This window comes from Archocentrus centrarchus, chromosome 12 (assembly GCF_007364275.1).
Source record: "Archocentrus centrarchus isolate MPI-CPG fArcCen1 chromosome 12, fArcCen1, whole genome shotgun sequence".
NCBI lineage: Eukaryota > Metazoa > Chordata > Actinopteri > Cichliformes > Cichlidae > Archocentrus > Archocentrus centrarchus.
The window spans coordinates 4,598,261-4,621,218 of record NC_044357.1 but is presented as its reverse complement, the minus strand read 5'-3'; the positions used below and the strand labels follow the sequence as shown (position 1 = coordinate 4,621,218).

The following is a 22,958-nucleotide window of genomic DNA, read 5'->3' as shown; positions in this document are numbered from 1 at the left end:
TGTTTCATGCTCCTCTTACATGCTGATAGTTTTAATATAAACTTTTTGACATGGATTATGGTTTTTATCTTGCAGTGCCAGACAGATGCCTTTCAAGGGCCATTTCAATCAAAGACTATTTTTCCCTCTATCCTGAGGCACTGTATTTATCAGTTCAAGTCAATTCAATGTGATTTTCAAATATTCCAGGCTTCATACTGAGCTCAGATTTCACTTAAAGCACACCCATCTGTCTCAGCACAAACTAAAATGTTCACATAAGGTTTGCTTATTACTGTGAGAATAGACGGAGTCTTAAAATGTGATGCTTTTGTGGTTTGGGTTCCTTTTTGTTTAGTTTCATTTTGTTATATTTTTCGCCTCTTGGCTGTTCTTTAGATCCTCAGTTTGTTGTGGCTAGGCTTTTTGTTTGTATGTTATTCTGGATTTCGTGTTAGGTTGGGTGTTTTGTGTTTGTTCCACTTCCTGTTTTATTTTGATAGTGTCATGTTCCTTGTGTGTTGTGTTCAAGTTTTGCTTCCTCCTGTCTCTCTGTAATTATGGTCAGCTGTTTTCCCACCTGTTGTTACTCCCCTCATTACCCTTGTGTATTTATTGCCTGCTCTTGTCTTTGTCCTTTGTCGGGTCCTAAGTCTATTGACGTTTAGGTAAACGTTTGTGCTGAGTGTTTTGAGTTTTCGAGTTCTTTTCAAGTGTTTGGTTTTCGTGTAGCTGGCCTCTGTCCAGTTTTGTTTTTGTGATATTTTCAATAAACGTTGAGTACTATTCAGCTCTCGTTTCATGTCCTGCTCTGAGGTCCTCTCTGCCCCGCCTGCAGCACCCAGCCATGACAGTTTGAGATACATTCTACAGCAATTAAGCTGTAGTGTAATCATCTCTTAAGTAAATATGGTCAAACTTACATGCCTAAATAGATATATACCCTTTTTTTTATTATTTATTTTGCATCTGTACACTGCCACGATAGGTTTTAGATCAAACAAGCAAAATGTGATTGAAGTGTCGATTGCTTTAATTCAAGGGGTTTAACAAAAGTATTAAATTATAATTGTATATACTTAGACAAACTAAATAATTTTTAATTTAGCAATTTATTTCTAATACTCGACTGTTTTAAGTCTCTTACCCATGGACACCACCAAATGCCGCATTTCCTCCCGGGAGATGTTCTGCAGGCCTTTGGTCACATTCAACAGCACACACTGCCTCATGAGGTACTGATGGACATGCTTTTTGAGACCCAAGATGTCTACATGACTGTGAGCCAACTGTCGTCACAAAAGTGATGCCTTCGTATTGTAATACCTACTCTGAATTTCTTATATCTTGCCCCTGACAAATACTGTGGGGTGAGGGAGGTCCTGGGTTCACATCCCGGATGAGCCCCCATTTATGTTACGACCTGGCTCAAAAGCTGGTGGAGACTGACACCAGAGTTTTAAGAAATATGGGTTTTATTTCAAATCACTTGATAAGCGCCACTACAACAATTGCAACCCAGTGAGCATAAAAGCAAGTAGTGGTGAGTCTCCAAAGCCAATCTCAGACATGCCTCTATCCACACCTCATCAGGTATAGTAAAGCAGCAATTAACCAAGGCAGCTCCTAAAAAATTTCACTGCCTCTGCAAAGAGAGTAGGGGTTGCAGAGGGGCAAAACACCTTCTATGATATTAATAATAATTTTAAAAGACTTAAAATAACTAACTATGCCAACTAAATGCCTGGCATTCCAAACCCTAGAGCCACGCAAACACACCAACATGTCAATTTGACAAAACACAACACAAAAAGACTATAATCATGATGATCGCCCAAGAAATCACACAGAATGCACTTAAAGTAGTCATTTTCATATATTTGTATATATTCATATATTACACATTTAATACAGGCACAATAAGAAATCATAAAATAGAGACAAAAAGTGGCAGAAATATTGGTAAAAATGTATGAGAATCACTTACACAATCTTGCTCTTTTTAAACTCTAATACAACAAATAAAGAAAAAGAATGGAAAGTGACCATAAAAGGAGCCTTGTAGGTTCAATTTGAAAGTCTTTTAGGGACAGCAAGAACCAGCTTGCTAACACTGAATACAATTAGAGAATCTGCATACTATTTTTTAATGCACTTGCCTTCTTTGACCAAAACTAATGATAAGACTAATTCAGAGGGAACACAGTGTGACACGTGATGTACAATTTCAGGACTTTATGTAAACTCATTTCAAATGCCTTCAAAATATTTGGCTTATTAAATTTCAGAGTCAGGTACAAAATTTACTTCTACAGACACTTAAATGAATGTTTTCCTAATCCATTTAAGAAGGTAATATTAAAGGCTTGAAGCTCAAACCAGGTGCTAAGAGTCATGTAAAAGACTAAAAAAATGATTATATAAATCACCCTGGCCAGATATGATGTCTGAAATAAAAGAAATGATCTACTTCGGAATATTTTCAAGTGAAACACTTGATTTAAGTATCTTTATGAGTCTAAATTGCTTGTAAACAGATTACAATGAGCCCTGTTTCTCAGCACTGAGGACACAGTCGTATCTGAGAGGTCAGTTGGCCACATGATGCACAGTGTATCAAACTCCTCTCCTTAAAGGTTTCAGCAATTTTCAATCACAGCTTTCAGGCAACTTATCATGTCTCCAAACATGTCACATTCCAACACATCAACCAATTTCAGGACCATGCTAAGAATGAGGTCAACGGGGGGGGGGGGGGGGGGGGGGGGGGGGGGGGGTAAAAAAAACCTACAAAAGACAAAATATTCAGTTAAGAAGTAAAACAGCCTCTACAACACTAGCCCTCCATTAGTAAAAGACAAGAATGAAGCACTAAGAGTCAAATGTGGCCACTTCCCACAAATCCATCCATTTCCTATGCCTACTTGTGTTGTTCATAGCTACAAGAACTGTACCATTCCCCAGCATATTCCGGCTGAGAAGCAGGACAGGCCACTGATGTAAGACAAATGGCAGTGCTGTCTGACAATATCACTGGATTTCTCAGTATTGGGCAATCATGATAATAATTAATTTGGCCTCAAGGTGCTACTTTTCACTAACATCATCTGCTGCATGGTGAGAGTAAGAGAGGCGTCTGATGAGCTTCAAAGGCCAAAGAGTTATAAAAGAGTACACTGATTAAACTCAATCACAGGAGGCTAACAATAATCATTCATTTCTGGAAGACACATTAAAAAGAGGACACATTTTCCCTTTGATATCCAAATAAAAGAATAGAAAAAAAATATCCACAAATGGCACATTGTTGGTGCTATTCTCAGTGACTGTGCTGTAGCATACAAAAAGGAAACGTTAGATTCAGGCACATTTCATTATTAAAACACAGAAAAATAAATCACTGACAGCTCTCGAAAAAGCCGGCAAGTTAAATTTGGAGAAATGTCCCTTGATTTTTTTTTTAAATATATAAAGCATCTGACTTTTGACACATTTTACAGTCAAGTCAATTAAAGGCTTAAAAAAAAAAAAAAAAAAAGGCATGCCTGAAAGGGGAGTTTACAAGTTAAAATGCACAATTTTAAAATGAGCACACTGATCACAGGACACCAATAAGGACGATTGTTCAAAGAGCTCCATGGATTTCACCACAGAGAAATGCAGCTTAAAACCCCGAACACTAACAGAAATTGGTTGCCTATTGTTCCACAGTATAAGAGGAGGCACTGAGGTCAGATTTTTTATTTATTTTTTTTTGCATTTTCTGAAAGCAATATATATATTTTTTTTAAAGATCAAGTCTCTGCTGCATGTCTGTGACTACTGTTTAAGACAGATTCTACCTTCATTGCTTCATTGCACCAGTTTAAAAAAAAAAAAAAAGAAAAGAAAATCAACTGAAAAAGCTGATTTGTGAGCCGAGTCAAAGGTGGTCGAGCAGAATATTCAGCATTATTATTTACAGTTCAGACAGAGAGAGAGAGAAATTGTTTTTTATATTCCTTACAGGTTCTTGGAAATTGTTTACAAGAGGGGAAAGAGCTGAAAGATTGTTAGTGCACTTTTTTTTCTTTTTTATGATTTCAAATATAACATAGAACCATAAACTGTTTCTGACTATACAAAAAAAAAAAAGAAAAAAAAAAAAAAAAAGGATTTGATCGAAAAGCATTATTAGACTTATCTACACATTTCCTGAAATCTCATCTTAGTTTTCTTTTTTTTTTTTTTTTATTTCTTTTTAACAGTGTTCAATACTCAGTGCTGTTTTTGTTTTGTAGTGAGAGTCTCGCTTCCTGAATCAAACTGTGACAGCTTATCCAGAGGTTCAGGAGGCCTTGCGAGTGAGTTGGCATGTTTTGCTCTTGGTTTCTTGACAACCACAGTGATGGGGTCACCTCAGCAATCTGCCATATAACGCCCTGAAGACAAAAAATATGTTGTTGAGTTACTAAATAGTGGCACCTGGCGCATATACATAGATCAAGCTTTCTACACACCTGTGGCAAATCTCTTCTTGCTGAGAGAAAGTCTGTATCCGGCTCCCTGCAGCTCCATGTCCACTCCTGACAGGGTGCTCCCCTCGTTCATAAACTGCACTGCCAGAGTGGAGGGGTGTGATGGCCCATTTGACAGTTCAAACTTGGCCCTCAGGGACCCAGCACCTGGGGTCAAACACAAACAATTACCTTCACTTACCAGGAAGTGAGCCGATTCTGTTCCTCGTTGTGGGATTGTGCACCAACTTTTATATTAAACACATTTGTAAATATGAAAAAAATAACATATGTATTTCTTACCTTCGTTTTCAGATTTTTCTGAGATGTCGCTCAGCTTCCATAGACACTTATTCTGCTCTGAATTCCTAAAAATTAAATTAAAAAATAACACAGTGAAACATCCATCATAATTCCGTGTTGTCCTCCTGCTAACAGTGCCAAGAGACACTACATCTCACCATATGGAGTTGGGCAGAGACTGCATGCTGGTGACTCCTCCATCAACAGGCACTAAGATCTGTACGTTGGTGAGGGGACCAGGGGAGTCCATGGACTCTGGGTTATAGCGGTAGTCTATTCGTAGGTCCGTTGTACTTGGTGTACATTTCCAGTATACAGCCAGGTTGAGGGGGGTGGAATGGATCCCATCAGACATCACCTGAACACAGCAGTACAGGATAAGTATCAATCTTTTCACAATACTACTTTTTTCTTTACAGGTAGCCATACAGCTATTATAACAAAGGGGATGGTACAGCCACCCCCTTTGTTATAATGGGGTGACAGTGGTTAGCACTGTTGCCTCGCAGCAAAGAGGTTCTGGGTTCCGCTGATCAGCTGGGCACTTTCTATTTGCATGTTCTCCCTGTGCATGCCTTTGTTTTATCTCCCGATACTCTAACATTCTCCCACAGTTCCCAAATTGGCTGTAAATGGCCATATATCTTTGTGTGTTATCCTTTTGTTGGACAGCGGATCTGTCCAGAGTGTATCTCATGCTAAATGTCCAGCCACCTCACAACCCTAAATAACGGTTTAAAGAAGTGTTTTTTAAAATGTCCTTTGTATTGGGATGCAGTATTTTAGGACTACAGTAGCACATACACCAGCACAAGCCCCACATCGTTAAAAACACAGAGAGGTTCAGTGGATAACACCGATGACTTCGTGATCATGCAATGCTCCGCTGGTAAACTTTGGGTCCCAGCATTCACTGTGGAAGCCGACACAACCTTTTACTTATTTTTCAGAAAGATGCAAAAAAATACATATTTCCCGTAGTGTCAACCTACTGGAAATATATTTTAGAAAGCATTCCTATTTCTATTCAATTCTGACTGACTGACCTGGTATTTTAGGATGTCTACATTATAGTAGGAAGCTGAAGGATTCTGTTCCGAGGCTTTTCTGAGGTAGGACGTCAGTGCTTGCATGTTGAACCAGAAGTCCTTGGAACTTGAGTCACTTTGAGAAGGATCACTAGAAAAAAAGGCAAACAGTCAGAAAGATGGATACACATGCACACACACAGAAGTAATAATCACAGGCTCAATTATTCATTGCTCTTCTTGGCTTTGTGTGTAAAGCGCCAATAGCTTGGAAAAAATTACCCTGTTATATCCAACCAGCTACTAAATCATGAATTCCATTTGAGTCAATTAGTCCTGCCATGTGGTCTGGGGATAACTGAGAGGAACCAGAGCGGGAAATATTCAAATAAACAGAAAAAGATGTTGTTCTTCATTACTTTTAGGGCACTCTGCAGTTTTAAAATAGATCCAACTAATTTACTACCTTATTAAAGCTTGAATTAAAAACCTTTGCCTGAGACTAAAGAGGTGAGACATGTAATAAGAGAGTGAATAAATAAAGTGTTGAATGAAGCAGCTGTTGGTGAACTCTTATTTTATCCTTTGCCATTTAAGGCATCTTTTTGAAGAGACATGGGCTGCTGAGAACCTGGCTGTTAATGTCTGGTGGAAAATACTTCCCTGACAGCTTAATGCTAGGTTTATGTCAGATTACTAATTGAATTTCCTCTCACTGACGCAGACTGCATTTCCGTGATTCTTGCTCATATCACCGAGTCCAGAGTCCTCTCTCACTTAACCATGACTGACAAGTTATCGACTCAACAGCTCTGCTAAAATTTTTTATTACTAAGCAAATTACTAAGCAAAATGTAACCTGGTTGTACTTAAACTATTTCTTGACCACCTTTTCTGGAAACCTCACCTGTATAATAGCTGTTGGTTGGGTAGGATCTGCTCCAACCTGCTGGTGTTCTTCAGCTTGAAGGTGAGGATGGCTGGGGAGGGGTTGGTAGTGAACACCTTGATGATGCCCATTGGAAACGACAATGTCATGTCTCCTGTAATCTTCACAATGCACCTGCAGAGTGTCACCAATGGTTTAGCGTGTTAATTTCAAGTAGACTTTTTAAAACATTTTCACAAAGCTACAGGCTAAAGTACAACAGTCTCATGTAAAACCAAATAGGGCCAATATGTGTTTCCAACACTTCCTGGTGGCAGACAACAGTGTATCTTAACCTTTTCCATCCAATATACCCAGATAGCTTACTGGGTATATATGTCCACTTTTTTTTTTTTTTGAATCCTTTCAGCTTCTTATTCTGTATTCATAATTTGAGCTAGCTAATTTATGTTTATCCATTAGGTTTAGTAAAAAGTTTAATTAGTACTCTTAGCTTACAATTTAAATGCTAACCATAATTTCTGTTAAAAAATAATCTACCCAATTTTATATTCCAAATTTAACCCAGCTCTTTAAAATGTTTATCCAGTCACCTTTGAGGTTACATAAGGAAGAGCAACATGTGGAGCCACCTGCTGTGGTGGCCCCTTGTGACAATAGAGCAGCTGAAAGTAGCTTTTATTTAAACTGTTCATCCATTAAGGTTAGCTAAAAATAGAATTTATCAATAATATTGGCTGTTTATTGTTCAGTCACACTAGAGTTAAAATAGGAAAGCAACCTCTTGCAACTAAGAAAATCTGTGATTGTGGTTGTCAGTCTGCACCGATGAGTGCAACTTGTGTGCAACGTGTCTTTGCACTAGGGGACTAGACCGAACTGGTTGCCAACTGGTTGCATTCTGGTTCTAAAAGCAAGGCTGCAAGAATGGCCCATGTCATTCTGCAGTAAAATTGCTGTCCTGCAGGAATTATGTCAGTATTTGTGAAGAAATTTCTGTTTCAAATCTGTGAGGTTCTGTCTGGACACTGAATGTAAGTAGTTAATGTGAATTTCTGTTAAACGTGAATTTCTGTGCATGACAACAAATTGTGATTTTTACTAATTTATCACACTGTTAATTGCTGTGTTATCACAAACAGATTGCATGCAGTTGCCAACTTGAACACATTCAACTGCAAATTGGTAGCAGACTGATAGGAGAGTGACTGTCTTATTGCTGTCTTGATGCACCAACTCCCAACAGCCAATTGCTGCTGCTTTGAAGACAGGAACTGAACGTGAGTGGTCCCCGCCTTCGAAGCAACCATTTCAAAAGCAATGTGATTGCAAGTTCAATTCACACAGTCGCAATATCTTTTGTTGTGGGTCAGATTCAGGAGTTATTCACGTTATTAACAATTTAAAATGTTGCTTTGGTCACTATTTACGATATGTTGAGTTCCGCAGATTATCTTTTCATTGTTCTTTGTTTTGGTTTTTTCTCCCTTTCCTTTTTTCTTTCCTTTTGTAATATTGGAAAAAAATTCAATAAATAAAATGGCTATTAAAAAAAAGTTAGCTATACTCTTTGTGAACTATTCAAACCATTTTGTCCACTGCACAGTATCTATGATTCGTACAACCACCAGCAGTAAAATACACCATCATGGCAATTACTATTTTAGCTTTCTGTTACATACGCATCACAATGAATTTCAAACTCTGCAGATTCCCTTAGGGAAAATCTATTTTCAATCACAAAGTCATCTCTTAGTCTTTTGGATTATTCTATTAATCACCAAATGAGCATTACGACCATTGAGAGCCCCAAGAGTCATTTTCAAAATGCTTGTTTTGTCCAATCAGTAATCCAACAATCAAATTCTACATAATGTTCTATATAATAATATACAATATAAGAATAGACCTTTGAGAAGGTGGAACTACATTCATTTATCAAAAAAAGCTAAAAATAACAAATTTGGTCTAATTAGTGGTCGTACTTTAGCACCAGTAATTCACGTTTTAAAGATCTAAGAGCTAACAAAAGAATGAAAAGCTTGCAAACCTTTTTGTGTAAAAACATGTCACAGCTCACCTCAGTAATAAATATTTGTCTCTTTACAGTACATTCCTGTTGTAGACTTGTGTTTCAGACTTTTATCAGTCTGCAATATACAGTAATATTGTATGCTTCGAGAGTCTAATCTAGAGCCATTTTAGGGGTGAGAAGGGTCTACTTTCAGCAGAAGTCTGGCCTAAGTTGTGGTGGTAAAGACCCACAGTTGGTCTCAACCTTGCACTCCATCGCTGATGCATTGCAAATGAAATGTTCCATTTGCTAATCCCTGCAAAAATAAGCCTTCTGCACAGCAGCAATTTAACAGCAGTTAACCAATAAAAGGCTGTATGTTTTCTCTGCCCCAGACTATAATCTGCTCCACAGAGGTTATCCACTCTGAAAGAATGGTGTCAGACTAACGCAAAACATTCCACACATGCACAGCAAACGGGAGCTAACACTCAGCAAAATGCAAGTCCAGAGGCTTATGGAGTGTGTACTGCACATTTGGCTAGGGACCACACAGTAAAACACTATGCACTGTATAAGTCATAGCATCAACATAAACATCTTATTCTTCAACTTCAAATGAAAACAATGTCTGTGTGAGCGCAGGTCCAAGTCCAGGCCTTGGAGCAGCAGGAGGTCATGTGAGACTCACTTAGTGGGATCAGCTCCTTTGAAGTACGCATTAACTGATTCTGTGAAGGCCACGGCGATGGGCAAAGCATCTTGGGATGCCAGGGTCACAGGGCTGGGACCGCGAGACGTCCCTGAGAACGAGAAAGGCGCAGAGTTAGAGGTCTGTTGACCCAGCTGCAGATCAGACTTTCATAACAGTCCAAAGCTCACATCAGAATTAGGACGGTTTGATCATGCAAAGGTGCATTATAAAATTATTGCATTTCATGAGGTCAGCCACTCATACACTGCAAATCAGTATATTCTGTTATTTTTCAAAAAAAAGGAAGTGCAATTTCTTTTTAGATGTTTATGTTGCTTTAGTTAAAATGAAGTACTATTAGGCAGTCAGAACAACCTTAGACAGCAGTCAAATCATTCCTCGCTTTATTACTTTAACAAAGAAATATTTATCAGGTTAGGAGCTGATCCTGACAAATGTGAGAATCACGCTTAAAATGTCAAAACAAAACTCACAAACAAGACAAAGAACTGCAACCACTGCAAAGCAAGATGTTGGGATTGTCTATCCATCCGGCCCATTCAGCAGACTGGTGTTAGTTTTAGCTAAGAGCCCTCTAATATGAACTTCAATCATACCTGCTGGAGTTTCACACCGCTTCTCAAAGGTAGGCAGCTTCGCTATGAACATATCATCCTCTTTATGCCAAATTAAAGGCATAAAGAGGGAAAAGAGGAGATACACAAACCCAAAGAGAAGAAATATGAGGAAGTGATGCAGAGCACAGTTCCCAAATGTGTGATGACGATGGCAGGTGAACCTTAAGCTGTTGAGGCTGTTATAAATGCATATAAAGTTGATGACAGTCTTGGAATCAGTGAAATGTATGTGGAGTAAAACCACAGTGATAGGAGGTAGGAAAACAAGGGCAGACTCACTTTGGTTTAGTAGAAAGAAAGGAGAGAGGGAGAGCAGCTCAGGCTCTGGGGAGGAGAGGGGGAGAGCAAAGGTGTGTCCAGCTCCTGTAAGGAGAGGTGTGAATGTTGGAAAGTGAGGGGTGGGGGGAGAGGACAGCGGGCAGCACATTGCAGTGCAAAGACAAAGGCACGTGACAGACTGGTGAGGAGCTGAAGAAAAGGAGAATAAAATAAAAGAAAGTAATACAAGAAAGATCATTTAAATATGTGTATGCTGAGGAAATGCTCCTACCAACAGTGGGGGTGTTGCCAGCACTGAGTGAGGCATTGGAGGACAAAGAAGAAGAGCTCTCCGCCCGGGCGAGGGGTGCAGTCGGAGGAGGGCTAGATGTTTTAGGTGGACTGAATGGCCGCACCTGCGTTAAAAGGATTCAAGCAGGTTACTGTTAGAATATATGAAAATAGTTTTAACAGCAATAACATCAATGTATGGATAATAATATAAATGTACAATTTCATTGATTCCCATGAGTTTTCCAGCAGGGAGTTTGGGTCTGGAGGAGGGTCGTGGAGGGGGCACCAAGGCTCCAGCTGCCAGAGGGGTTGTAGGTCGGTTCGGTACTGGCACTACACACAAAAACACATTTTTGTTCTGGTCAGTGCTAGTTAGACTGCATGGAAATTGGGTGTAAAAAAACATGTTTATATGGGGGTGCAATTCATACAGTTAGATACAGCAAGCTCATGCATCACAACTTCTTGTTTAAAAATTAAAAAAAAATTAATTAATTAATTAAATACTTAAAACAGGAAAACAAGTAAAAGACATTCCAAAATAAACTGCACAAAAAAAAGAACCCAAACACAAACATTGCAAACCAAGCAGTGAGTTACATAAAAGAAAAGAAAAGAAAAAGAAAATAGACATTTGCAAATACATGTACCTGTCACACTTAATTACAAAATAAATGCACCAAAAATAACAAAAATAATACAGTTAAATGGAAAGAAAATATCAAAATAATCCAGCAAACCTCAGGCACAAGACATGTCCTTAGCATCAGTTACCATTGAATATTTTACTTGTTGGAGCTGCAGCCCTATCTGTAATCCCAGAGAAGGCATCACTGAAACAGAGGCTGCTGTCATCTCTGCTACTCGCTGCTTTATAGTGGGCATCAGCAGAATCATCACACGGGAAGCGACTTGACCTGCTGGAGCCTGATTGCAGCCTTTGGAGCTCCTTCACAGAAGACCCAGAGCCCTGACACTGAGGTGGAGTGAAATTATCACTGAAGGCAATCCACTGGCTCTGGGACCAGGAAATAGAGGAGAAGGTGTCAGCACTCTTTGGAGGGCTGGGTGTGGCCGTGTTTTTGATGGGGTCAACTGGCTCAGTTGGCTGGGTGATGGGGGCACTCTGGGCTCTCGCCGGTACGGGCTTAAGTGCTTGGAAAGGGTTTTCTGGTGAATCCCATGGAGAGGATGTAGATGACGAGAAAGAGGAAACATCTTTGGATTGTTGGCTCTCTGCCAAGGGAGGAGATTGCTCCCGCTGTGGCGCTCTCTCAGCTGAAGGAGGCAATGTGATTGACAGAGGCGGTAAACATGACAAATGCAAAGACATACTGTAGTACACAGTTAACAGGAACAAACTGCCTTGAATCTAAACATTTTAAGGGAACAAAATTAAATTTAAAATGTTAAAATTAACAGATATATGCATGACTTTACACTGCAAAGTAAAATAATGCTAGAACAGTAGACACATAAGTAATCATGTTGAATTTAAAAATCCCATACCAGCATGGATTAGTACATGTTCACTAGGGTCTATGCTCATTGCAAGTAGCATTGTCAACCAGCTGCTCTCCAAAATAAAAGAGAATGGTGACATCTATGGATTTGAATCCAAGTAATGACTGTGTTAAACAAATTTTAAAGCTTTCGGCTGTTTCTGTTGATTGACTAATCAAACACACTGAGCACATCTTTAGTTCAGGCAGGCCATGAAGTCAAGCTTAGCTGATAACAATGCAGGCCCACATCAGCTGATGGCTCAGCTGATACCAATCAGCATCCAACTGGCAAATCTCATTTACAACACGCTGTATAAGCTGCTTTAGTTTGATGCCCCCTGCAAGCTGCTTTGCAACCCACCCCCATTCCAGCTCCTCCTTTCATGCTGTGTCTGACTTCATCAGTGTCAGATCTGTTGTCACTGTCTCCTGCTCTATGCTGTGCAGTGGCCACTCTCTGCTGCTCTCTTCACCTCCAGTGTTACATGTCAGTGCCTGGAGGTGTGGGGAAGTCTCAGAACAGAGCCAAACCACCAAATATAAATTGCTGCCGTTTTGTGATGCAGTCTGATTTCTGAACTGGTGAGCAATCTCGTAAGCCAAATCCGTCTGCAACTTTGCATTGTGTTAATGTGTTTTAGATCACTTGGGTCAACAAAGTATCATAAGAATAATGACAGTGTACCTGCACATGGGCATTTAATCATACAGTAAAGAATAAGAAGAGAAGATATTTGTTTTGTGTAAGGACACATTAGATCAAAACTAGAACAGCAACCTCCTTGCGACTAGGAAAAATTAGTGGTTCCCCAGTGACTGCATTGAAGTTTTTTGCTGTTGCAAGTACTTGCAGCAACCAACTGGTTCCCCAGAGGTTGATTGCTGGGTAATTGCACAGGTCACCTGGCAGGACGCAACCTTGTCTCCAAACAACTTGAACTGACTGCGATCACTCTCAGACAGGTTGGTGAAGGTTTGCAAATAACTGTTGTCTAATTTGTAAAAATAGATAATCAACATGTTGCAATCAATCTGAGCCAGCCTGTGCCACGAGCACCACTTGCCTGCAACAGGGGACTCAACTCATCTGGCTGATAGCTGGTTGCATTCTGGTTATATTCCTATATAAAAGCAAGGTTGCCAAGCCCATATGTCATTTTGCCATTAATTTTGGTCGTGCCACGGTCTTCAACCACTACTTTCCATAGTGTGACTGTAGCACCCATGTAGTGCCTGGCGAACGACACAATACGACAAAGTTGATGTCTAATTGACATCACAGCCACTGTTTCTGCCAGTCGTGCACCTGCAGCTGGGTTAAAGACACGAGTGTGTCACGATTGTGTCTGCCTTTACCGCAGTCTTATTGATATATCTGTACAGAAGGTCAGAGATCCAGAGATTATACAGAAGGAGATGCTGCAGAGGTTTGAAAAGATGAGACCTTGTGAAAAAAAATTTGGAAAAAAAAAAACTATTGTTCAGGAGAATGCTGCAGCAGCTACCTGCGCCGTAACAGCGAACATAAATGGAAGTGGCTGTGTGGTGATGTTACCGGCGGCGTGCCAACGCAGCAGTGGATTGGGGCCTTTTTAAAGTATAACTGACCCAGATCTATGCTGTCTCTGCGGTCCATTGATCTTTTCACACATTATGCTTTAACTTGTGAAAGTTAATGCATGGCTTTTTTCTCCATAAAAGCAGTGATTCATCAGCTTTCAAGAGTTAATGCATAGCCTTTTGTTTACACAAAAACCAATTCATTGCCTTTCACAAGTTAATACATAACTTTTTGTTCACACAAAAAGGATCTACAGTTAAGATTAAAATTTATATGTATATACAGATATTTCAAATTTCAGTAAACTTTAATTACTAGAAGGCAATCCACTGGCTATTGCTTGATTTTTGTTTTAGTGTAGCACTAACGAGACTGTTGAGCTACACTGATAGCTATAGTAAATAATATTTAAAGAGCTTAAGTTACACAGAAACTCTCTGTAGCCACAGTCTTTAGTCTGTTGGCACATTCTTACAGAAATGCCATGCATATTTGAAATTCAAATATATCCTCTTATTAGTAATTAATGTGCAAGGTGGTGACCCTGATTTTAGATAAGCTTATGGTAGCACATCCTGATTATTATAGGCAGTATAAGTCACATGCATTTGAAGTACAACGCACTCCAGCATTTACATAAGGGGAAATTATATATATATAAACAGATTTGCCATGCAAAAAAAAAAAAAAAAAAAAAAAAGTTGTGTGGTATTGTTTGAAAAAAAAAAAAAATTGAAATTACTCTTTCATAAAAGGGGCGAACAAATTTTACCTGATACCTCTGGCAGAAAGACATCTGAGTCTGAGTCATTCACCAGAAAAGGTGGAGATGGAGGGATTGAAAAGAAGATAGAGGCGAGGTCTGACAAGAACAGGTGAAAATAATCAAGCCAACAATAAATCCAGTCATTTAAAGTCAAACATTATAATGAAACCATAAAAGAAAAAAAAAAAGAAAAAACAAACAAAGAAAAAAGAAAAAAAGAAAATCCATGACCACAAAATAAATAGATATATGCCATATATAAAAAAAAAATCAAAGTAAAGCTTTTAAATACCTCTCAAAGGTTAAATGTGTCATGCGTGTATTTGGAGCTGGTAATACTGCTACACTGTACACACAGAGATTTAAAACGCTGAAAGCGGGGACTTAATTCCCATCAGCATATCCTAATCAGGGCACTTTTTGATGCTCTTTTGACTTTTAAGCCGCGACCTTTGACAATAACAAGACTCTGTTTGACAACATACGTGCCAGCGGGCTTTATAGCTGACCCTCTGACCCCAACTAGGTGCCAATTAACTGTGGATTATGCTTAACCTAGGCAATGGGTCAATGATAATGTCACTCTCTTTAAACATTGGTGTTGCGCATGTAAAGCCATGAGAGGCAAACTATTGATGTTAAATGCATCAAAAGCATTCAAATTTCTTGCAGGAAGGTGGAGAGACATGTAATCACACTACATATACTTGAAGATGTGCAGATATGATCTGAGCGTGAAGAAGAGATGATGGAGACCTAATGTACAGACAACGGTGAATAACTAAAAGGGCAAAATGCCAGGTGGGAGAAAGCCTACAAATTCTAACAATCTGCTGACTTCAGGCTCCTTTTCCTTTATATGGGACTACTCTCACAGCAGAGGCTTCCAACTGAGTAGCTCGGAAGAAGAAACAGAGCAAAAAGTTAATGAGTAAAAACCAGAACCTTTGCAGCATGACTGTTTCTTGAAGTAAGACTTTTCAGATTTTCATGCAACCAGAGGTAATATTTGAAAAGCATTTTTTTTCCCTGCAAAACCCCCTGGTTGCATTTACATTTTGTGTTTAAGTCTACATGCAGTAAACACCTACAGAAATAAAATTAATAAATTATATTAAATATAATGTCTAACAATTGCTCTTCTTTTACCACTGCAAATCTTGGGGAATAAGGCAGTGATACTCAACAGATCAGGCCCTCCACAAGGTCCTGGCTGGACAGCCAACTATTTTATAATTCACAAAGTAAAAATGGAATAAAGAGGCTTTGGCTATTTTTAAGGTTGCATAAACTGCTGTAACCAATGTAACCAGCTCATATCCAATTAAAACCCTCATTTCAACATTCTCACTGATGTGTGCAACAAGGCTGCTTGTTGTTTCAACACTTCCACCACCACTCACTTAGCACTCACCACTCTCCAGTTTCTATATATTTAATATTTGCAGGAAGTGATGAACTCTTAATTATACGCTGTATAATACGCTGTAACAAATCATTTCAAATGTGAATTGTTTGGGGGGGGGGGGTTACCTGTTGATGACACAGTGGCGGAAGATCCCACTGCCTGAGCCGGACTTAACGGGTCCAGAGACAGAAGGTCGTTGTTAGTCAGCCTGCCACGGTTATGAGAGAAAGAGAAAGTCAAATAAAAAGATGACTCATTTTAAATATAAAGCAGCACATTTGAATTCAGAGAAAAACAACGTTAATAACTTAAAGGTTCACGGATGCTGCGAGTAAGAAAAATATGAACACTGGCACTGAGCGGACACAAAAAGGTCTGATTTTTAACCTCAATACTCACTCATACGATGTTGGCACTCTGGGTTTTCCTAGTTCATCACCTGAAGCGAAAGAAAAACAAACAGAAAAGTTAGGCCTACAGTTCCTGACAGTGTGGCGACAGCAAAGACGCATTCACAGCAAGTTACTGAAAATCAAATTAAAAAAAAAAGAAGACTTCTGACAGCGAGCTTTCAAAGATATTTGAAAATTTCACCTTAAACCAGAAACTCTTTTTTTTTTCTGAAAAAATTAAACCACCACCTGTTGTACCACTGAAAGAAATATATTTGCAGTAAGATGTAGGTTAGATACTGATCTTCAATTTTCTCAAAAAGTTTGATCTCTTATCCAAATACTGCAAAACACAGGAGGTTTTTTTTTATTGCATTTTCAATGTTGGCAGCACTTTAAAACAGAGGATGAAGCAACTGGGAATAAAATTCAGGAACTGCCCAGTTGTTTTATACCCCTATTTAAAGATTTACCTTACACTGAAAAGATCCATATAAGCAACCTGAAGCAGCGCTTTAAGCACCAGAAGTAAGAAGGTACTATTGAGAGGACCCAGATTTAAAACCACACGTGTACATAAGTCCTTCAAATTTAGACACTGAAAGTTTGCAGTGAGTCAGTGATGTTAGCTGGGGTCAGCTGGCTTCAGAAGCTGCGTGAAAGGCTCCTGTGAAGGGACAGCGATGAGGGCTGCGGAAGACATTTTAAGTGGAGGGGAAGGTGGGGTTGTAGGCCAACTACTGTAGTGGAAAAAATACTCACCGAAACCCTGAGTCTTAGACCTTACTGTAGACACTCCTGTGATCCCTAAGCGTACGTAAAGTATACATCTATCAATGCCATTAACTTCTGCAAATTGATCTAAATGCTATCAGTGTTTAGGTTGCAGAAAGTGAATGCAATTATCATTAAGCCTCATACAAACACTGACTATAAAAACAAGGTAATAAGAAGAAAAACCAGATGAGAAGGAATTAAAAAAAACTTTATGGGTGAATAATCAATGATTTTATGCTTTTTTTTTTTATTTAATCAAAGACCTCATGCAGTATAACAAACACTTTTTCATGAGCACTTGGGGAAAACACAAACACAGCAAAACTCCCACAAGTGTGCCAGTTTGCAGAAGGGAAAAGATAATTTCTGACATGTCCAAACATAAACAGTTAATTAAGCAATTAATCTTATTTGACCCATTGGGGGGAAATATCCCTCAAGCTCAGATTTATAGAAGAGAACAGTTATTTACTTTTTCTTGGGATGTGTTGGTTTTGGCTAGACTTCCGGATTTTCCATCTTAAAGACAACCTCTTTAAAACCAGCTCGTGCTCGGAAAAACGTGGTTGAGAATCGAGCCCCCCCCCCAATCCCCCCTTCATGGTTCACAGTCATGTAGCGACATAGATAATGAAAAGGTTAGAAAAAGAAAAAAAAAAATTAAATACTCACTGGACTGGTTCCTCCGCATCTGTCCCTGAAAGCAAAAAAAAAAAAAAAAAAGCAGACAGTGATTAATCAAAGATGCAAATATCCCAGTGTGAACTGTCTTTACTTGTTAACAAAAGGACAAAAAGGACAAGGAAGAGGTGATCACGCTCTTCAGGCAGGAGAATGATCTACAGGTTGGAATGTGTTGCTGAATGGGTCCCTAACTCTCTGGAAAAAAAATGAAAATACCTATCAAAATACGTGTTAACAGTGGTCAAAATTGTATTATTAATTATTCCCATTGGCAAAGGGAATTTTTCCACTTAGAGTTCAAGACAGTAAATCACAGGACTATTCTTGACTCACACATACCAGACATTAAACCTAGGGTGAAAAATTCAGCAGTGCTGAAAACTGTGTATGTAAGCCCATATAACGATCAGTCAGGGACAGCACAGAGCGTGCCTCAAACTCTTCACCAGCTTCCTTCACAGACCCTTTTTTTCCCTGCAACATAAATCTGCCCAGGTCCCACTGCGTAACACAACCTATGCAAGATGCACTCTTAAGGTCTGCCATACTAATGAACACGGGGGGGGGGGCATAGGTTTCAATGAAGAATTTATTTCTTAGAAGAAGAAAGATGAGGTTAGGGGGTGGTGGGTGTGTGAGGGAAATAAAGGAGAAAAGGAAACAAAATGGATTTAAGGAACATAGCAAAAGCATTTAACCACCGTTGAGCTGTGAGGCCAGGGTTTAGTCCCACAGGCGCTAAGCGGCAAATGGGTTCAATTATGGCTATTGCTGGCCACACACACACACACACACACACACACCCCTACATATACATGGCTTCCATTGCTATTTCAATAAAGGGGAACACCATGGAGGGGAAACCAAACAGGAGGAGAAATGTAAAAAAAAAAAAAAAAAAAAAGCACTGAGGGGAGGAAAAAAAGAACATCTATCAATAATTCACACCAGATGATGCAATGTTTGTCATCATCTTGGATGGAGTGTATGTTTTAGGTTTTGTGTAAATATAAAATAGGCAGAGGGAGCAGAAAATAAACAAAAGGAAGGCATAATCTAAAGACGATGCTGGTATTTCAATTCAGATCCAGTCAAACACACGGAGGGTACTGTCAGGATGAGAAACAAATGGCAGGTTTAATTCAACCAAAACCAATCTGTGACAGACAAAGTTTAAGGTTCAAATTGTCCTCTTTTTGTTTTTACACTTAATAGGAAAAAAAAAAAACAACCCATCCTCTATAAACTTGGAAGTTATCTTTATAATTAACTCCTATGGCCAAAAAAAAAAGAAAAAAAAAAAAAAAGAGAGAAAACATTTGTAAAAACTACACAACTAACCCCATAAAGTATTCATAAATAACCACAACAGAGTCCTGTCTAGAATAAGCGAGCTTCAATAAAACCCAAAGAGAAAAACCAAACAAAGACATGAGGGGGGAAAAACAGAGTGAGGTACGACACAAATAGTGAGGAGGAGAAGCAACGAGAGCCGAGGGTGAGTGAGAGAGCGAGACGGCCAAAGTTGGGAGGAGGATGCCGTGACAATCGGTTAATGTGCAGCCAGGGAGCGAGGCGGGTGAAACCCACTAGACCCCCTTAGCAACACTGAGCGTGCCCCTCTCAGTCGCTTCACAACACTATTAACAACAACAGTTGAGTGCGCACACGGTGCGTGTTTGCACACAAGCAGTAGTGGTTTTAAATTTTAACGACAGTGGCTATTTTCATAGAGCGCCAGAGAGTGATTCAGAGACTGAGAGATGGTGAGGGACAAGGAGCTGAATGGAGAGCTCCATGACTGAGTTCACAGACTGTATATGTGTGTGTGTGTGTGTGTGTGTGAGAGAGTGTGTGTGTGTGTGTAGATTACCGAGCGTTGCCATAAAACATTTCCTAAAGAGTGTGCGTGTGTGTGCAAGCCCGCAATAAAGACCAACAACGTTGCATGCTTAAGTCAGAAACTGCTTGTGAGTTCTTAAAGAAGAACTAAGTGATCCCAACGTTGTTTGACATTAAACTGAATTCTGAATTAAAAAAGAAAATAAATTGTGTAAACATAAACCTTAATGAATCAGAAAACAATGTAGCATGCAAAATAAACATGAAAAAAATAAAATAAGCTTAAAGAAAGATCAACCAATGGCAAACACCTTTGATAAATAGCATTTTTATCTGCCCTACAAGAGGTTTTATACTCTCACGATGCCCCCTAGTGTTACAGAAGCAGCGTAGCCTTCTGCTGCGGCAGGACATGGCAGCAACAGGTTTGTCTTTGGGATTTTTAGTATCTGGTGTGTTTTCAGAACGCCCTGAAGCCGTACCGAGGTCGAAGGTGACAGGATGATGTTTCCGATGGAGGCCTTAAGCTCATCGATGTTGGCTTTGTTCTGGTGAACGCCGTTGTTTGGTTGAACGGGCTTGATCTGCACGTGGAACTTCCTGGGTTCATCTTCGTCCTCCGAGTCGCTGGACGAGTAGAAGGAATTCTCTTTGGCATGTGAGCAGAGAGGTTAAGGAGGATAACAACAACCACAGCACAGAAACAGAGACATGAATGCGAGTTTCATTTAGTCTCACTGCAAACAGCAGAAGAAAAAAAAATAAATCCAAGGTGTCTCACAAGCTAGACTGAGCCAACAGGCTTCAATGGCATTAAGACAAACAAAAAGGATATCGTTTTCATTTACTTCTGGTCTGATACAGAAGCCCTCTTCATCAACTTGAGGCACATTCTGGAAAAACACAAGTGAGATGTTTTTCTTTTATATTTTGCATTAACCCAAAGTAAAATAAAGGTACAGGATGTGCATCCCTTGCTGACACATTTTAAAGACAGCTGAATGGCATCCACATTGTATTTTTCCTTATTTTGCTCATCTCACACTAAATAGAATGATTTTATTTCCAAATAGTATTTCGTTGGCAATTTAGTCAAGAAATTGCTACAACTAGATATTGAATGGTAAATTACACATTTCAAAATGAAAAAAAAAAAAAAAAAATCAAATGTTTATTAATGCCTAATTCCAACAGCCAAAAAATTCAGATTTGGTCTAAAATTGTGTTTTGGTTTAAGCATAAACTTGTTCATTGTTTCATTCATGGGGTTTCTTGTGACTTTACATAAAAAAAATACCCTACAAATGAAAACAGATACACAGTAAAGGCACAAAATAACCTAAAAAAAAAAAAAAAAAAAAGGGTTAAAGGGGGTAATTTTTATTATTTCACTATTTTATCTCACACAGCCATATTTGGGAGAACTGAAAATTCAGCTGAATCATAAAACACAAGAGTAATTTTTATAATCTGAATTTTCAAATACATTTATGATCTATATTGACATTTTTTTTATGAAATTCAGTGCTTTTGTCTGCTCTGTTATACAAAACAATGTGTGGACATTAATATTCGCTGTTGACTGTATTAGAAAGAGACACTGTGCGTGAGGGTGAAAGGTTATTAGCTTGCTTACAGCATTCTGGATGTCTGCAAAGTATCCAGGAGGAGCGCCGTTGGTAGTGTTCTACAAGCACAGAGAGGAATGAATAAATGAATGAACACATCCACAAAACAAACAAGAGGCAACACAGAGAGAGTGACTGTGAATCGCTCAAACAGAAAGCAGCAATAAATGAAGGGAGATGTTTTCCACCTCCTGCTGTTTGAAATCACAATAACACACCGGGCTGAAACTCAAAGATTACAGTCACTGTGTGCTTTGGTGAAAATTATACTCACAGCAGCTTCAACTTCTGTCGACTCCCTGGAAGACAAAATGGTCACATGACGATGACGAACGAGTCAAGAAATTAAGTTGCATAAATTGTGCTGCGAACTGAAAATAAAAATCTTTACTCACGTAGAATCTGTGTCCTTGTCTTTCCTCCGACCTGGAATCCCAAACGGTTTTCTTCTTCTGGGTTTGGCACCTTAAAATAAAAACAAAGTTTTAACCATAGTTTTTTTTTTAAAGGCAGGTCTCAGTCACATCTAATATTTGTGGCCATTAAAAGCGTTTCTTTTAAAACTTTACTTTTTTTTGTTTAACAAAAAGGCTTACCTTCAGCAGCAGTAGCTACATTACACTCCTCAAACTCAATGGGTCCTAATGAGACCAAAAAAAAAAAAAAGAAGAAAAAATAAATCATTTAGGTTCATTTGGCACACAAAGGGTCAATGACCCACTGCTGTGAATGCTGTGAATGTGAATCACGCAATAATCACACACACACAAACACACAGGACAAACACACAACATGCAGTCTGGCGTGCGATACAGTGAGTGTATACACACAGAGCTAGGCTGCTGCCAGAGGGCAGACAGGGTCAATAGCAGAGTCAACTGTGTGTCTGGTGGCCCATACAGAGATGGGACAATTCCTCCTGGGTGACACGAAGCACCACTCAATACCACTGCAGAGTCTTCCTCAGACAGACGCACACAAAACCTCCACCCAGCATCACCACAACCAGAAGCCAATTCCAAATCCTTGCAGGAGTCTGGGTATTTTCATCAAGCAAGCAGGTATGAAGGCTAAACTGCAGTGAAACTAAACCTCCCCACACGGGACACCCAATGTTACTAACCCCACTACAAAAAGACGAGCGAGTGGAAGATTACACGCGATGAAGTGTTTAAAGACACTTGGGCAAATCTGCTCTTGAGATTTAAGTAACGCCCTTTTCTCTTTCACTCCCACATGTTTCAAAGCTGCGAGAGAACAAGCAAACCATAAACAAACAAACACAATCGACCGAAATAACTGCAACATCCTTGATTAACAGACAAATCCTTCGATCTATTCCAGCTAATGAGCAATGCATCATTTGGAGTGAAACCAGCCATGACTTTATATGGGAAAAAAAAAAGGGGGTGGTGGTGGTGGGGGGGGGGTATTTGGACACGTCATTCAAATGATGAGAAAACAACAAAAAACAACAACGTTTATGCTCAATTTACTCCTCATCAATTATGCATATTTCTCTCTAAGGCCATGCACTTTGATTGTCCCTCCAGAAACATTTATTGAGGTTTTTTAAAGGTCAGCACACACGCACACAAACAAACAAACACACACACACACACACACACACACACACACACACACACACACACACACACACACACACACACACACGCACACACACACACAGGAAAACTGCAGACTGTGTGTGCTGCTGTATCTGTGTGTAGTTAGAATCCATTAAAAAGACTGATGCCTTCATAGCTACACAATTAAACAAACGGTGTTTAAATTATTAATGT

The 22,958-nt window shown here is 39.2% G+C and overlaps 1 protein-coding gene across 2 annotated transcripts in view; it reads right to left on the bottom strand.

Annotated features, from left to right (window-relative positions):
* Positions 1 to 4,195: 4,195 nt before the first annotated feature.
* Positions 4,196 to 22,958, bottom strand: part of fcho2 (FCH and mu domain containing endocytic adaptor 2) — a 54,653-nt gene continuing 35,890 nt past the window's right edge. The window contains exons 9-30 of one of the 2 annotated variants that reach the window (XM_030742226.1): positions 21,753 to 21,797; positions 21,552 to 21,621; positions 21,431 to 21,455; positions 21,165 to 21,215; positions 20,364 to 20,421; positions 20,011 to 20,186; positions 17,675 to 17,699; positions 16,233 to 16,272; positions 15,959 to 16,041; positions 14,432 to 14,521; positions 11,368 to 11,871; positions 10,811 to 10,926; positions 10,592 to 10,715; positions 10,321 to 10,404; positions 10,021 to 10,080; positions 9,401 to 9,512; positions 6,714 to 6,869; positions 5,825 to 5,957; positions 4,937 to 5,136; positions 4,779 to 4,843; positions 4,479 to 4,643; positions 4,196 to 4,400 (exon numbers count right to left, since the gene is read on the bottom strand). In XM_030742226.1, the coding sequence (XP_030598086.1) occupies positions 4,378 to 4,400; positions 4,479 to 4,643; positions 4,779 to 4,843; positions 4,937 to 5,136; positions 5,825 to 5,957; positions 6,714 to 6,869; positions 9,401 to 9,512; positions 10,021 to 10,080; positions 10,321 to 10,404; positions 10,592 to 10,715; positions 10,811 to 10,926; positions 11,368 to 11,871; positions 14,432 to 14,521; positions 15,959 to 16,041; positions 16,233 to 16,272; positions 17,675 to 17,699; positions 20,011 to 20,186; positions 20,364 to 20,421; positions 21,165 to 21,215; positions 21,431 to 21,455; positions 21,552 to 21,621; positions 21,753 to 21,797 (2,405 nt within the window). In that variant the 3' untranslated portion in view covers positions 4,196 to 4,377. The remainder of the gene's footprint in view (positions 4,401 to 4,478; positions 4,644 to 4,778; positions 4,844 to 4,936; positions 5,137 to 5,824; positions 5,958 to 6,713; positions 6,870 to 9,400; positions 9,513 to 10,020; positions 10,081 to 10,320; positions 10,405 to 10,591; positions 10,716 to 10,810; positions 10,927 to 11,367; positions 11,872 to 14,431; positions 14,522 to 15,958; positions 16,042 to 16,232; positions 16,273 to 17,674; positions 17,700 to 20,010; positions 20,187 to 20,363; positions 20,422 to 21,164; positions 21,216 to 21,430; positions 21,456 to 21,551; positions 21,622 to 21,752; positions 21,798 to 22,958) is intronic. The other variant, XM_030742227.1, reaches the window with a different exon arrangement.